This window comes from Astatotilapia calliptera, chromosome 15, assembly GCF_964374335.1.
Source record: "Astatotilapia calliptera chromosome 15, fAstCal68.1, whole genome shotgun sequence".
Classification (NCBI taxonomy): domain Eukaryota; kingdom Metazoa; phylum Chordata; class Actinopteri; order Cichliformes; family Cichlidae; genus Astatotilapia; species Astatotilapia calliptera.
The window spans coordinates 3,370,810-3,388,150 of record NC_137436.1 but is presented as its reverse complement, the minus strand read 5'-3'; the positions used below and the strand labels follow the sequence as shown (position 1 = coordinate 3,388,150).

General features: G+C 40.9%; 1 protein-coding gene across 2 annotated transcripts; it reads right to left on the bottom strand.

Annotated features, from left to right (window-relative positions):
- Positions 1-325: 325 nt before the first annotated feature.
- On the bottom strand, positions 326-17,083 carry agbl5 (AGBL carboxypeptidase 5). 2 transcript variants are annotated; one of them, XM_026194081.2, is made up of 17 exons: positions 16,949-17,083; positions 15,923-16,207; positions 15,665-15,836; positions 15,365-15,531; positions 15,054-15,231; positions 14,161-14,339; positions 11,327-11,858; positions 10,972-11,141; positions 10,590-10,725; positions 9,552-9,769; positions 9,260-9,453; positions 6,888-7,067; positions 3,309-3,451; positions 3,135-3,187; positions 2,782-2,969; positions 1,141-1,274; positions 326-1,031 (listed from the first exon to the last, which is right to left on the bottom strand). In XM_026194081.2, exons 2-17 carry the CDS (start codon positions 16,135-16,137, stop codon positions 957-959), a joined length of 2,934 nt encoding a protein of 977 aa, XP_026049866.2. In that variant the 5' UTR covers positions 16,138-16,207; positions 16,949-17,083; the 3' UTR covers positions 326-956. The 2 variants fall into 2 exon arrangements, with proteins under 2 accessions (XP_026049866.2, XP_026049867.2); XM_026194082.2 differs by lacking the exon at positions 6,888-7,067.
- Between the last annotated feature and the right edge of the window lie 258 nt (positions 17,084-17,341).

Below are 17,341 nucleotides of genomic sequence, written 5' to 3'. Positions count from 1 at the left end.
TAAATGAATAAATATACACATGTACATATAAAAGGAAGAAAAGTTAAAAGTTAATTCAGTACAAACGGGTTACTATTTAGGTGTTCACTCCATTTGGATGCATCACGTTTCCTTCATTAACCTCACTGAGTGCATTTTGCAGCATTAACTTAACCCTCGACTTCCATAAGCCTCACACAAAGCTTGTTTTAGCTTCAGCAATTTTGGTTTCTTATACACATAATACATTATTTTAAACCTGCACGCAGGAGGATTTTATAATGTGACATTTACTTTTATGGTGAGTAGAATCACAAAAACTAAAAAAAAAAAAAAAAAGGCCAAGTAGGTGAAAACCATTTTATGAACAGTATGTGCAAATCACAAAAGTGGAATAAATACACTCATCTCACATTTGTTAAACATCCACAATAGAGATAATGAGATTATAAAGTTGCTATTGTGCTTATGAGTCTAAATAAAAATCAGCCCTTCCCTGTAATTGTACAAGTGGCTGCCTAATAAAATATTTAGCAGTGCATAACAGTATTGGTCGGTATCTGAGGGGAGCAGCAAGGACCAGAAAAATGCAACTTAAATCACAAAAACAGGAAATGTGAGGTACAATTATGGTAGCTGAAATGTTCAAGGATGTTTCAAGTCTGCATTCTTGAGCAGCTGGAAAAATTTGAAAAGATTGAACCACTCCCCCAATACAGCTGCTAATGTAATGTCATAGAGCAAGGCACTTAACCTTCAGCTATTCCAGTAAAAACAAAAGCTGCTCAGTAGTTGTAACAGGTAATTCTAGGTTCTAAATGTTGCCCAAAAAGGCTAAAAACAATACGATTAAACATAAAAAAATTTATTTATATTGCACATCATCATGCCCCAACCAATCCTCCACTGGTGACAAGCCCCTCTCACATTTTGAAGTATTCAATTGCTCAATATGATATTTTTAGGCTGTCGGTTTCCTAGGCTTCTCCACACAGGGTTACTGTCTCACACATGTTCACAGTGTCAGGCACAGTCACTGGAGTTTCCTCCGCCTTTAAAGACAACATCACACAGCCTAGTCATCTTTTAGTTATTCATATTAAATTATAGCTTCAATCTAAATGTACATTAACAACAAGAAGTGTGCACATCGGTTTTCACCTGTTGTTGTGTTCCCATGTCCTCTGCTGCACTTTCTATGATAGCACTTTCTTTGCACGTGATACTTCTGTCTGTGCTTTTCTTCATTAAAGCTTTAGAGGCCAGCTGTATGGCAGCTTCTTTCTCAGATACACCTGCAGAATGGAATAACAGAGGGAAGCAAAGAATATGTGAGATGTCCACTGTAATAAGGGAAATGGGAGTATTAAGTAAAACTTGATGGTGACATTGTGGATTTAAGGACCAGTACTTCAGAAATTGTTACATTTTAGTGGACACAAAATTATGTAGTGCAGTAATAAAATGCTCCAGCAGGAGGCAGTTTATTAAAGTCCATTTCTGAGTCTAAAGACTGCTGGGTTCCATCTGTTTATTTTTACTCTTTTCAATTCAATTTTATTTATACAGCGCCAAATCACAACAACAGTCGCCTCAAGACGCTTTATATTGTACAGTAGATTGTACAATAATAGATACAGAGAAAAACCCAACAATCATATGACCCCCTATGAGCAAGCACTTAGGCGACAGTGGGAAGGAAAAACTCCCCTTTAACAGGAAGACTCTTGTGTCTGGTTGATGTGAATGAGAGGGGATTGCAGTGTATGGTCACAGATAGCGTGTTCCCTGGATTAAACAAGACCAGTTACACTCAGTTCAGCTCCATATTCCAAAGTTTTGAAGCTGAAATTAATCTTTATTTATGTCATGCTGGGCCTTGGCGCAGCTCTTCAGTTCACTACATCACAGAAATCAGCTCACGCCCCTTCCTTAAGCTGACTTTCTTCTGACTGGCTGCTGATTGCAAACAAAAGATCTGAGCAGCAAGTGGGTAGGGCTTTCTTGCTCAGAGCCAGAGCTATGTGCCTGGGTTGACCATCATAAATTATATATTTTTCCATTCTCATATATATATCACTCTTACATACATGGGCCTCAGAGAAAGTTTTACTTATATTTATTACAAGCATTCGGCACTGTAGCGGTAAAACATGTTGTTTAAGATGGTGGATAACCTGAGGGACTGTGTCAAGGTGTCACTAAAATAAGCATGTGTATCATTCAAAACTTGTAGCAGAGCTCAAGAATAAAAACATTAAGCTAATGTGCCTAATAGGTCCACTCTGAAGCATCACTATGCTAACATATGCTAATTACCACTAAAGTAACTTCTACATCTGCGGATCAAAGCCAGGTGGCAAACACCATAGTAATTAGAAGGGGGAAATGTATGACTGCACCAAAAACAGCTGTTGAAATATTTCACTTAAAATCAGAAATGTCCACCTCATATTAGCCAGTGTCAAAATCAGGGGGTGACTGAAGTCATTCTACCACTTGGGGATCCTGAATGTGTGTCCTTTATATGGATGTACAGATCTGAGCTTCAAAAGTGGTATCTGAAAATTCTCTGGATGTCATTCAAAGTTATCTCATTACATTTCATGCACACTGTGGTCAGATGCACAAATAAGCACAATCATGAGTTCTATGTTGTTGTTTTAGAAACGATTCTCCTTTAATATCAAGTAAAACATACTTTTATGAGATGCCTTCATGTCACTTTTAACTGATCATTGGTCAGCTCATCTCTGTAATCTATGTCATAAACAGCCCAGAGCAACAAGCAGGTGTACATGCCTGACAATGACAGGTGTCTGTGGAGGCCAGGTCTGAGCAGCTTCCACACCTTCATGGTAGCAGACACCTCTTTACCTCCTGGTGGGTTATTGCTAGATGGAGATGCTTTATTGTTGTGTTTGGGAGGTGCGTCAGTCGACCCCATCCTTCGGATGGGAATGCGGCTGACGTGGGGCTGCAGCTCACACCTGGGCAGGCGACAGAGAGGTTAACATTTTCGCTATTCAAGAAAGAAAATATCAGCATGAAGAAGGGGTTTCCAGTGTGGTTTTCATTTCATTTTTCAGATCCCAGCCTTTGTTGACTGTTTTGGATTCAAATTATTACAATGAAAGAAAAAAGATAGGGCTTACTTGCTAAATTTGATGGAGGAAAGGATGTGTTCAGGCCCCTGGTCTTTAGCAGTCTGTGACACATGGAGACATTACAACAACACATCATAGTCTAAGTGTATATTAATACGGGACAAAGTGTTAATAATGGAAATGTGAATTTGCTCAGTGAGTGAGCCAGCAAGGTAACCTAACCTCTCTACCAGCTTCTGTGGGAGGATGAGTGATTGTAAGAGTTCGGCACCCTCTCCCTATGTGCCCAGGACGTACAGGTAGAGGCATTCTGGACCAGACCGCAGAACTGGGTCCACCAGTCTCAAGGTCCGGGCAGCTAATGCCTGTCAACCACATGAAGACACATAAATAAACAGAACAAAGAGAAGAAAGGAGAAACAAAGAGTGGAAGATGAAACACTAAGAATCTGATTTATAAAACTTAAGATTTAAGCCATTTAGTGTGTGTATGTTTAAAGTATCACAATTATGCTGGCAAAAACCAAATATGTTGAAATAACTGAATGTCCTGTAATATCTCATAATCTACATATACTCCTAACTAAGTTTAAGTGGTGAGAGTTTTGGTGTTGATCTTTTCCTTGACGTGAAAGTTGAAAAATAAAGATCACAATCAGAGTCAAAAGAGAGCAAAAGGACCCACACTCTGTAGCTGCTTGACAAACGGATAGTTTTTATTCCAGAGGTTAAACAGAGAGGCGCTAAAAGACAGCGGCACATTCAAGAAAGGTGACAATTGTAGAGACGTTACAAGGACAAACACATAACTGTAGTCTGGTATAGAAGGTTAGCACCACATTGAAGGAAACGGCACAATTCTCATAAGGAGTATAAAGCCGAAAGACCTACTGAGAATGTGACTATGCATACAGTGTTTTCACCTAAAGCTGAGTTCGTCATTTTCAATGAAGACGTAGACGCTTTAAGGCTGAAACAACTGGGACACAGAACATCATAGCTCACAGTGAGAAAGCAGGAAAAAAACAACAACTACAGAACACTCCTTCACCATTTAGCAGGGCACTGATCTAAACTGATAGATCGTAACTCCACTGAGCTGAGGCTACACTAAAACCTTTAGTACAGTAATATTAGATGAGACTACTGTCCAGTAAGCACAAGACAACCATCAGATTTGCAGGGTTTTCTGAGCTTCTCTAACTTAAGAGAGCTGACATTTGAAGCTAATGCCGTGTTCAGACTATACGATACCAGGCTGGTCAGATCTGAGTCACGTAAAGCATCGATTGGAGGTTGGGAACAAAAATGAGAGTAACGCATGCCAATAGGGTGTCATGATAGACAAAAAAAAAGCTATGTGCCAACAAAAGGGCTAGCATATAAGGTAGGTGTACTATTGCATACATTACAAAAGAGAGAATGATGTTCCAGTATAGTTAGGAAGAAGTGTGAGAAGCAGTAACACAAGATAGCCAGCGTCATAGACACTCCTTTGTTTGCTGTTCTGTTGACACTCTTATTTAAAATCAACTGTACCTCCAATGATATCACACTGATTGTGAAAGAAGAGATGAACAAGATTTTATAACTCTTAACCACCTCACACATCGACCACTGCGACAGACTGAAGTATCATGTAGTCTGAGCCCAGCGTGAGTATTAAGGACTGTTTCTACAAGAGCTTTTTATTTGGCTTAACAACGCTTGAATTCGCAAGAAATTTATGTTGTGAGATCACTGCAACTTAGGCAAGTCACACTGAATATGAAAGACAGATGAAGAAGAAGGATATATACCCTATAAGATCACAATAGGAGCAGGACCTTCAAAACCTACTGCTTACAACAAAGCAAGGCACAGCTTAACTACAATGTGTAACAGCACTGGATCAGACAGTAGCTACAGTGAGCAAAGGCCAGATATTCTGAAAGCTATTTTGATCCCTTAATGGTCTGGTTTGTTTGCTCCTTCTAAAAAAGAAGAAAAAATAAATAAATAATAATTCACTTCTGCATGTTCAGTGCAACATAAACGGCCGGTCCTAAAACACAGACCATCATCAAGTACTTGGATAACAGCACGCAAAAAACGAATTACAGACAAGTTACTATAATTCCACAATAGATGAGTAAAATCTTAGACAACATGGCAGCTTCTCATGACTGCTTACCACAAGATATATTAACTCTAGCCGTCGACAGCCTACTACACACCTGCCACGATCGATTTACACAAGGAACATGTCTATCTGCTTGAACAAATTAGGATAAATATTATCTTCATCGGTTTAAGGAAACATATAATACATAAACAAACAAAAAGTCTTCACCATATTTACACCAGACCAGTGTTAGTGTCATATTAAAAAAACAATAAACACCTGCCAGTCAAACTGGTTATAAGCTAAACTCATTCTTTTCATATAATACTACTTGCTGGCAAATAGCCCCACAAATCAACCGTAGTTATCCCAAAGCAGCTACAAGATTGCAAAATCCATAATGAGGTCTCCACACAGGAAGTGAGTGACATGGTGACCAAAGTCAACGATAATCAGAGAAATTGTAGCTATCACCAATGAGAGGGAAGGATGCTGTTTACTGATGTATGAGGATGGTAAATGCCAACGAATGAGCCGCACAACGTTTCCTGTGTGGGTGCCCCTTAAGGACTTAAGCTAATGAGGGTACACAGTTTCTGGCAGTAGGCTATGCTGTGATTATAACGTCATGACCAATGTTGGTCCGACATTGGAATGATGCAGGTTTTTGTTTTTATTTATTTTTAATGGTATTTAGATAATGAAAAACTGACTTGTGTACAAAAATCTAAAAGCAAACCTTTGAATGTCACTTTGAATCATAAGAAATTAAAAAAAGCTATTTAAATGTTTAGCCTCAAATGACAGTATAATGTGATCGACTTGTGACATCGTTTTACAAATCAACATTAAAGTGAAACCCAAAGACAACAGAACAGATCAGAGGGTGCTTTGGAAGGCTTTTAAAGAAAATAAAGTCTGACTGTGTTCAGTCTATAAAAATATGTCTCAAAAGTCAAATAAAACCAATAAATAATTCAAACATTAAACGCATCACAAAAGCAACTGTGCGAATAAAGAAGAAAATCTCCCGGCTACTTTCAAATGGTGAGCAGAGTAACGTGGTAATTAGCTTTAGCTTATTATTGTATACAGAAAAAGCTTCGTCTGGATCCATATTATAATATTATGAGGTCTACGGATAACATCTACTGTGTGCTCTGAACGTCTTATAGGACAGCAGATATTAGGTACCCAAGCAAATATCCCCATTTACTAACCAGTCTGCTATGTTTATCAAAGAGCCAGAGGACAGTGCGGCAACCAGCACTTGATTCAAGGTCGGTGAGAAAAAGCATTTCAGTCATAGCTGAGATCTGAGGAACACATTCGCTCTCAAGTGAAAGTGTTATTTACCTTAAGGTGCTAAAACTGTAGACATGTAATTACTGTGCAGAAAGAAAAAAAATTATTTACTAGCACCAGTGATGTTTTGCACGCACGCTTTGACCTACATGGACTACCAGGCTGGTTTCTGAAAAGACAATCTCACTCAATCATCTCGCACAAGGACATGTGCCCAGTGTTTCATGGTTTAAGTCAGATTCAGTCCGGGGTGGGCCCAGTTGGACTGCTGGCGGCCGGCGGTAAGCTCTGAAGGAGCAGGGGACTCAGTTTGGAGAGCAGCCCAGGGCGGGGCAGGGCCTGCAGGGATGGGAGCAAGGTGGAGAGGCTGGGGGGCTGGAGGGAGTACAGACCTGTCATACTGACGGAGGCCGGGAGGGGACAGGAGCCTGCTGCACACACTGAGGAAGATGAGGAGGACGAGGAGGAAGGGGGTGAGAGTGGGGGACGAGCGGGTGTGTGGCTGTTGCTGGGAGACCGGAGGATGAAGCGGTGGTGATGGGGGGGGCGTCTCTTCTCCTGGGGCTTAGTGTCTACAGAGAGGGAGACACATACACCTGCTCAGAGACGTGCAGGGACCGTAGGGATACACAAAGTGGCTGAAACTACCCTGCATGCACTGAGAACAAAGTCATTACAGGTAACGCAAAGTAAATGCAAAAAAACTCATGAAAGCAAACTGAAATTCTTTTGGTACACAGGGTTTCTGCCAGGAAAGAGAAAAGGAAGACAATCGCTATCTTTTTTCACACTTCCAGCATGAAGAGAAAGTAAAAAGCATGTAGGTGCGATATAACCAAAATCTCATATCCCGATATAAGACCTTTATCGTCCCGACAACGATATATGTCACAAAAATTTTACATTTTCTGTAAATTCTGTAGTACAGTTTTCTGGTCCGTGTCAGACTTTTCATAACCAAACCATGTCCATGCTACAGAGGTAGCCCCTCGTTTAGGAATAAGGTCCTCGATTTGTTTTGACTGGTCCTTCTGTTTGTCATCATTTCAGTTTATTTTGAAAAATCTCAACAGATCTTCAGCTTTATTGTGAAAGGTTAATGTGGAAAAATAAACAAGCAGACAGCGGAGCCACAAGCTGGGTTTACCGTCATTGCCGCTAACGACAACGCATAAAAAAAGTTGCTTATCCATCTGTAGTGTGGTTATTTTAAATGTAAGAGAAAGAGGGAACGTAAAGAAATTAATATAGCCACTACAGTGACCATCAAAACGATGAAAAAACATTGCCGTAAACAGTTTATTTTGTGACACCACGAAACAAACGATAGCGTAAAATGAAACGATAGATGTTTTTATATCGTCATCCGATATATATCATTATATTGAACAGACCTAAAAGCATGCATGCATATACAAGCTGGAGAACACCAAAACATATTCAGCTCTATTGAAATAAAGTGATGAAGGATATATCTTACAGTGATTAATGGACCGAAATGGATGAATATGAGCAGAGTAAGTAAAACAGAATAAAGTCATAACATTTGCCAGGTTCTTTAATGCCCTTTAATAATTGTGGATCTCCTTTTTCTCAGAGACAAAAATCAGGTAAAAAACAAAAAAATGTAATTCTTTGTTTTTACATTCATCAGGTCCCAATCAGCCCAAATAGCAAGGAGAAATTAAAAATACATGCCACGAAAGAGTTGGGGTCTTAGGAGGTTAAAAATGTAATTAACTTATAATTGTTAAATTGTTTATCTGATGCCTTTATCTGCCAACTTTATTTTCATATTCTTCTATCTGAAACAACAGGAAAGCGGTTAAAAAGATTTTTTTTCTGTCTCTGATGATTGCTGCACCCAACCATGTAGCACAGGGGTGGGCAACTCCAGGCCTCGAGGGCCGGTGTCCTGCAGGTTTTAGATGTGTCCTTGATCCAACACAGCTGATTTAAATGGCTAAATGACCTCCTCAACATGTCTTTAGGTTCTCCAGAGGCCTGGTAATGAACTAATCATTTGATTCAGGTGTGCTGACCCAGGGTGAGATCTAAAACCTGCAGGACACCGGCCCTCGGGGCCTGGAGTTGCCCACCCCTGATGTAGCAGAATACAGGCATTGTGAGGAGCCAAAAAAGTAGTGATGCTTATCACGTCCAATATAGCGGACAGCTCGACATGCCCATGATGTCACGTGCAAACCCTTTATACACTGGTGGAAACCCTGGTACATGTGTTATTGAGACAGGGACGCGTGTCTATTCTGCACTCATCATATTTCTTTAAAAGGAGAAAAGAAACTTGATAACTCTAACTAACTCTAAACATCATGTTAGAATACTGTATTATCCATACTGTGAGAAAAATTTCTTTAGGGTAAGGACACAGCAGCAGGAAAAGGGGTCATGCAAAGGTCATGCGGGGGTAATGTGGGGGATGTTACAGGTCGTTAACATCCAGGACACCAAGCTCATCCCAAACCTTGCTGCCAGTTTCACGTCACGCGCAGCAAACCAGAAACTAACATTCACGCAGACAATAACACATCAGCCAGCCTTTCTGAACAGCTCCAACAGCAACGAACAAGAGGTTGAAGAAAAGGAAAGAGAAGAAAATGAGAAAGAGAGAGACCACAAGAGAGGATTTGTGATACAGAGAGAGAGAGAGTGGAGCAGAGGACCACTAAAGGAGATGTGACTTAAGAAAAAAAAAAAAAAAAGGCAGCCACAGCACAGGCAGATAGTTGGGAATTCAACTTACCTCTGACTGGCCCGAGTGTTTTGTTGCCTCCACGTCCGCTGCTGTTGTGCTGTGTATGAGTTCGGGGTGGGGGGCACCCGAAAGTAAAACTTGGGGAATTGTGCATCTTCGGCGAGGGTGTTTGGCTGCTGCTACTTTGGCTGTTGCAGCGGACGCGGCTGAAGGTGTTCTCCGATGCAGATCCAGACAGACAGCTAGTAGGAAAATGAAGAAATCACAGAAATCCATGACCCAGCTGTTATCTTTGGACAAACTAAAGGCATCCAAGTTAAAAAAATGTGTGGGAACTCACTTGTTGAAGCTCTTTGGTGGTGACACCTTGCTGCCATTGTGGTGTATTCGTGGGGGAGGGTTGGCATGGATGTGAGTGTTCAGTCCTTTGGTGTTGCGGACGTGCTTGAGGATCCAGGCTCGCAGATTTGTCAGACAGGTGTGCTCAGAAAGCACCAGTCGCGGCCAAGGGTTACACTCTGCCATGTCCAGGGCAGAGATCGCCACAGCACGCCCCACCTGATGGCATCACCCAAATTTATTTCAGAACTGATATAGATGGGCACACTTTGTTTACATAAATTGCCAAATTTCTTTAACATGTCAGGGTAGGTGTACAGTACTGTCTTGAGACACATCTCATTTCTTTATATTTTGTAGAAAAATGGGAAACAGGTGCAATGATTTATTAAAATGTGCAAATATAGATCCGGGTTCTGGGGAGGCCAGTCAATGACTGACAGTGTTCCACTGTGTTTTTCTGTCCAGATATGTTTTTCCTACACTTTCCAGATGGTATTGATTTAGGTCATAGATTTAGGTTCTATTTGTTGGAGGAGGAGGGTCGGTGCATACAAGTGCTTTATCGGTCATTAGCAACATAGTTTCTCTTTCTAAATATTTGATTTGCCAAATACTTTGTAACAACATCTAAGTAATATAATCTGCTCTCTAGTGAGTCTTTCATCCTGCCGAATAACTCTAACTCCATTGTCTTGATGTCAAGGTAACCCTCGTTTTGCTCTATAGCTTCAGTGAGCTCATCACATGTGTCTTAACCGGTTCCACATACAGTATGCTGCAGGCTGTGGTTAGTGTGCTTTCAAAATAAGAGCAAGTAGGCCTTGTCTTTGAGATGTTGCTCTCACTAATCAATAAAAAAAATGAAAATAGAAAATTCTAATGTGAGGTGACTAGTATGCTTGAAGGGGATGGTAATACACTTGGACATACCTCCCAAGTAAAGTCTATGGGTGGGAAATAATTCAAAGAAAAGTGGAGCATAATATGATATGATATGATATGATATGCATGTGTGTGTTATATATGCGCTTCCTACCTGCTCAAATATTTCTGGAGTGTATTTTGGAGGGAAGGATGGAGGTGGAGGGGGGGTAGCTCTTCCGTTGTCATGGCAGGCAGGTGGGATTGTATTCATGGTTTTTCCTGTGTTATAGTTGCACTCCAGAGTGTAACTGGTCGGTACCCAGTTGCAGAAGCAAGATAAAATATAAAATTACAACACAAAAGCATTACTGTGTTTCCAAGGCTTTTTGCAACTTAATTTGTACTGGGCCCACAAAATCTGCACTTGGTCATTATGGCTAATTCGAAACTGAGTAAAAATTCTGGAAATCACACTTTAAACACCTGAAAAATGACTACATAAACTTCCTACACCGAACACAGATTGCAGCAATGTCATAAATCTAATGTCTGACCTGTGAAGCAGCCCTATTGCCTTGTGAATGGCAACCCGACCGCTGCCTTCTTTAGATTGGCCATCTCTCTTGTCTCGTGCGTACATGTTTTTCTCAGAGAAGTTACAGCCCAGAAAATCAAAGTGGGCAGAATTCACAGCGATCAGCCTTGGATACAGCATGTTCTCGACCTGCGGCAAGAAAATCACAGCAATTCAGACACACGTGACAGAAAGTATTACAAATGTAATGTAGAAAATGTTTTTCTAAAAAAAAAAAAATTTCAATGAAAGAAAAGTAAAAAACAAATTTGAATGTTATTTGACAATTTTGCAAAAGTACTGCAAAGTAATGGATAAAATGCATTCATTATTACCTGCTGGCTCTCATCAGGAAGGCTATTTCCATACATGAAACACCCACGTTTAGACGCGTGCCCATGCAAGTCGACATAATATGCCACACCCCCCTCCTGTGGTGGCACCGACTCCTGTTCCTCCACCTGTGGTACTGCTAAATCTCCAGCACCTGGAACTACAGTCTCTGTGGAGCTCGATGAGCTGTTCTGATCTCCCTTCTCCGCCTCTGAGGTAGCCCAGGCGTTTTCCTCCATCATCATGGGGACCTCTGGCTGCGCAGGATTTGCATCTTTCTCAGCGTTCCGTTGGTTTAAGGTGACTTCGAGGGCAGTGAGGGGAGGTGCTTCATGCTGATTTGCAGGTTTTGTTTTAGCAGCTGGGGGCTCTGTATGGGTGGGGCCGTTAGAACGAGTGCTTGGCTGTGTTTTGTGCAAGCGGTTGTGTGTGTGGTGGTAGAGCAACAGTGTTTTGGCTGCATAGATGGACGGGTGTAACTCGGGGCTGGGGTTCAAGTATTGTCTATTCAGGTTCACACCCCTGGAATCCGTCCTTTAAAAAAAAAAAGAGAAAGTAAAGAATCTTTTATTGTCGACAAGTCTAAACCCAGCAGAGAGTATTTTGTACACTTCACCTCTGCTATATTTAACATGTGAGCTATTTTATACATTATTACACGGTGATGTTTAGATTGTACAGAGGAACACAGGTCTGGGAATCAAAAGAAGAGGCAGCATACCACTAACATGCCAAGAAAGCAGCGTCACCATTTACTGACACCTCAGTGCATCATTCTCTGAGACACAGGGACATCTGGTAAAAAGGTCACCACATCTCACCTCTGCTGGCTCTTCTAACCTCCTTATGACTAGTAGCAGTGATGAGCCTAAACTAAACTCAGCTGTGGTCGACTTTCCCTTCCAGTTTGATTTCCAGAATCTTATCATTTGTACCAAATGCAGTTTCCATAACCAGAATAGAGCCAGGGTTTCCATCACTGTATTTTAAGTTGTCACATCTTGAAAGATATTGCTTTTTTATTTATTTAACGCAAGCAATTTATCGTCTGTACACAATAATTAAACATAAAACCTCAAAACTGAAAAAAGTTAAAATATTAAAGAAGAACCAGGCTAAAACCAGATTATGACTTAATGATATTTTACTCTGTCTTCCTGTGTCCACTAGGTCTACCATGATTTGGTGCTCTCTCATTGGTGTAGTCTAAATTATTGCTGGGAATGTGAAAAAAACTCTCCAGTGTCTCTTATTCTCTCACCCCTGTGTCAGCATATACATATCTTCACAGTGTTACAGCAGATAGCAGGTGGGCAGCTTTCCATTAACTGAGTGCAAATGCGCCTGCATTAAATTGCACGTAATTTCTGAGTAGGTCGTAGGGCATAGGGCTTGAAGAAACCTAATTTTTCCAGCTGGATTTCTTGATTTCTCCTAAAACGAGCAGGTTCATTGGCCACACACATGCATAAATTAGTTCTTATATAAGTTTTAAATGTATGCACATGTTAGCAGAGACATTCAGTTGATATTGACAATGAATGTTGTGAAGTAGGGCTGCACGATTTTGCATAAAATGAGAATCACGATTTTTTGGCTTAGAATTGAGATCACGATTCTCTCACGATTTTCTTTTCCAGTATAAATATTTATTGCACTTATTAACTGCACATCAACTTCGTAACAGTTGAGACTGAACATAAAAACAATAAATAAACATAAAAACAACAAATGTCTCACGTTTTGTTGTTGCCGCAAAATGTTGTACTGCTTGAAATTCCGTCTCCATCGTTGCTCGACGCTGCGTGTACAGAGCAGGTAGTGCAACAATAGAAAAATAGTTGCGGGACAGCACTGTGTAGCGTTTGTCTAGGGTGTTGATCATTTTCCTAAATCCCTCGTTTTGCACAGTGTTGATGGGAGCCATATCTTTGGTCAGGTGATAAGTGATAGCCTCCGTAATTTCTTTGTGCCTGCGGAAGTTCGACGGGTATAGGAAAGTGCTGTATAAGGTTCCCGTTATTGGTGTTTGGGTGGTTGACCGGGACGGATTTTCTCCTGTCACTTTCTCGTCATCCCTGACGTGCTCTCCGTTGTTTTTCCCCCTGATAATTTTAGCATCACACGGCACAGCTTCTATATCACGTGGTATAAGGCTCCGCCCTTGTCATTTGTTGAGCAGGAAGAGTGAGCGCTTGTTTTCATGCAGATTACGTCCCGGATCAAAATGCGGTACAATCGTGGTTGTCGTTTTAATCATTGTCATTTGGAAATGAGATCGCACATAAGTATGAATCGAGATCGCGATTTTCTAACGATTAATCGTGCAGCCCTATTGTGAAGGCAAAGTAAGAGGAAGATATGCACATAGTAATACAAAAACTAATGGTCATTGTAAAAATTCAGACACATTTGCACTGTAGCATCAGGTGCCATATCCCCATTGGTTGCCTGGTCTTCAGACAAACTTTCCATTCAAATCAAAATTTCATTAGGAAGCCAAAAAACAAAGATTTTGAACACACAGAATGCTTATTTTTAATAGGATATATCCATTGTATTTGCAGTACATATGGGTCTACAGTTGTAAGACTTCCTATGCAGAAACACAGAGCTAATCATCTTATACTAGCAACTGTTAACTGCTGTGTAGCCTTTTAACAGGCTCAACATCAAACCAACTTGCTTTGTGACAATAATGAAAGAACATTGTAGCACAACAATACATTGTAGCACATTTCCAGACTATAATTGTGGTACACACTACTCACATTATTATTGAGAGGAAACGCTCTCATGTCTCATTTAAGGATGTGGATGAATGTGAAACTCTTACCTGTAGTGTCCACGGACAACCCCGTCTGGGTTCAGCATGGGAATGAGCTTGAACACAAACATGTTGCGCAGCGCGTGTGCACGTGGGTCATCTCTTCTCAGGATGAAGTTGAGGAAACCGTTAAACACAAATGATGAGGGAGTCTCCCCAGGGTGCACCCGACTGCTGAGAAAAAACACCTGGGAACACACACAGACACGCAAATACCAAGAGTGAACGTTCCTGTTTAAGGTCAGAGTCTTATCCCAATCTACAAAACACTGGAAGTGATTCACAGCCATGTGGCAACTGGAGATCACAGAAAGTCAAGGATATTCAGCGACTTTAAGAATGCCAATAATTGACATTTGTACTGGTAGTAAATACATTAGGGGTTTACCTAGGCAGCCAAAACCTGGAATTTCTGCAAGTGAACAGTCTTCAGCTTAAAAGTAATGCACAATGAGCAACTCACTTCCAGTGTGGATGCAGCTTAACAAAAAGCCAGTTAAGTTTAAATTAAAATGATCATTTCTTTACTTGTGGTAAAACAGTCCTTTCTAAGGTGGGAAAATTGCTGCTGACAATCCACATTATTACATTTAGCATCTATATTAGCAGCATGCTATAACTCGCTACATCAGACTCACCGAGGAAGAAACAAGCAGCTATGGGTTGATTATGTGCGAATGTACTAGTTTACTCTTTTCTTCATGGGGGGAGGCTAACTGCTTGGAGGCGGTCTAGGTGCCCGGTTTCGGAAGAATGTGCATTGTGACTTTGCTTCACAGATCATACTTTACACACGGGAATGTATTTAAAAAAAATCTCATAATGGTCTAAAACTAACTTTCATAATAGGGGACCTTTACAGAATAGTGATTGTTTTGTTTTTGTGTATGATTAAATGATACCCTTTTGCCAGGGAAGCGGTGTGGTCTTGGAGTGTTGGTGTCAGGAAACAGCTTGGGCAGACGGGCTTCCCGTTCATCCTGCATCCCGCTGCAGTTGGTCACAGTGAGAAGGTCCACCCTATTGCCATCTAGAGAGTGGCATAGCAACTCCCTATGATAATACACAGTGCCTGGAGTACTAAGCAGTGGGAGCAGTGCAGGAAAGAGTTTAAGGAAAAAAAATGTTAGAGAACTGTACACATTTAAGGTACTTTGACAAAGAAAAGATTCCAAATTTGTGTGTACATAGTTGTGTCTTTTGTGCGCTTTACCTGGTCGGACTGAGCTGAGCAGCCCTGGGGTAGCTCTGATCCAACTGCTGCAGCATCTCCTGGCACTCTGTGTAAGAGAATGGGTAGCAGAAGGAGAAATAGGTGGTAGCCCCTCTCACCTCCAATAGCCGGTGAGTGAATGAAAGGATGAACTGGTTATCTACAATCTGAAAAGCAGCAGAAGAAAAGAAGAAGAATGATATTTATAGATGGATAATAATAGCCTGACAGGCAGTACTCTGCCTCACAGAGTCCTGTTGCCCACATCCTCTCTGACAGGCTCAGAGAGTGAATATCTACCTCAGATGTTGGTCTGTCTCGTATCCTTTCCCAGCGGATTTTGCCCGGTAAAGTGCGTACGAGAGGAGCCATGCCTTGGCTGTAGAGTTTCCTCTGATTGTTCATGTTCATCACATTGATCTTCAGTAACTTCCCAGGTGCTGCCCCCTTCACACTGAAGTAAAACCATGATCTGAAAAACCACAACATGATACGGGATACTTTAAGTCATCTAATGTGGTAAAGTTGGTGTGGCACGAAAAATTAAATTTTGGTTACCTGTTTCCGTTCTCGTGCTCTGTGCCGGCACAGTCTGGCTGCGTCCACACATTGAACTCATAATCAGGGGTGAGGCTTGACCCAGAGGAGGAGCTTCCACTAGAAGGTGTGTCAGAAGAAAGGCTGGAGTTGCCCTTCTCCACCTTCTCCACACGTGCCAGGTTCCCTGAGTCAAACTTGGAGCTAAACACAATATTCCCAAAGCGAGCCTCCATGGCTCTGAACTCTGGCCTCTTTCACTTTTCTTTTCTGTGAAGTGCCCTTCAGAGTTCTGACACAGATCACCTGTCATGAAATTAGGGTTACAAAAATATGTTAACACTGGGCAAAAACATAAAAGGGAAAGGAGGTATAACCGGCTACAACAGGGGTTTTATGTATATGTAACGTATTTCTCAAAAACATAATAAACAAAGAATTTTATACAGATGTAATATACCATAATACTAGTTTTTGATTGTAAGACTAAACAGCGACATCTCGAGGCCATTACAGAAACTACAACGATGGCCACAACCAACAACACAAAACATTTTCTACAATTACAAGCTTTATACGTGTAGCCATTGCTGTACATTGGTTGCTTACTGTTTCCTTATCATTAACAAAAACGCGAGTGAAAGTCTCTCCAACAAGATGAAATAACGTTTCAGTGTATCAACAACAAGCAATAACAACAACAGCTGACCGAGAAATCGAGGGCAGCGTAAAAAGGGGGAGTGAACTAACGGCTGCAAGCATTACAGTCGGTTCATAAAAAGATTTCACATGATTTAAGGCAAATTAGCAACCGCTAGCTAAAATCGATTACACAGCTAATAGCCAGTGTCCTTCCTTTATTAATGTTCCACACAGCTAGCATACCTTTCTAAGCTACGGAGGCTAACTTAGCAACGGAACTAGCAGTCATTGCTCTGAAGGAATCTGTTTTTTTTTTTAATTATTCTACGTTTTTGGTCCACACACTACCTCGACACCTAATCTGCGTCAGCGTCTTTATGTGAAAATATAAAATGTCAATTTTACCAGCCTATTTTCGATCGATGTCCATTTTTGTTTCACCGTCCTTCTCAACCCTCAATTCATAGCTCTGTATGCTGCGTTCAGGGTTCTCTGGAGAACTGACACTGCCTGGAAATTTCCTTGTGTCTTAGCCTAACAAATTGCAGGCGAAACGTTTTAAAGTCATTCTGTGCATTTGGTCTGCTTATTACAGTGGACATGCAAAAATATAATCAAAATATAAGTAGATTTATCTTTAAAAAAACCAGCAATTAAAGTTACCAACTTTGTTGTTCTTTTCCTTATGAAACAGCGCAATAAAGAAACGTAATCTTAGTGTAGGCTTACTTTATTTAAAGGTCTCACGCATTATTTGGCTGTAGCATTGCAGTGACATTATGCACCCAGAATATCTCA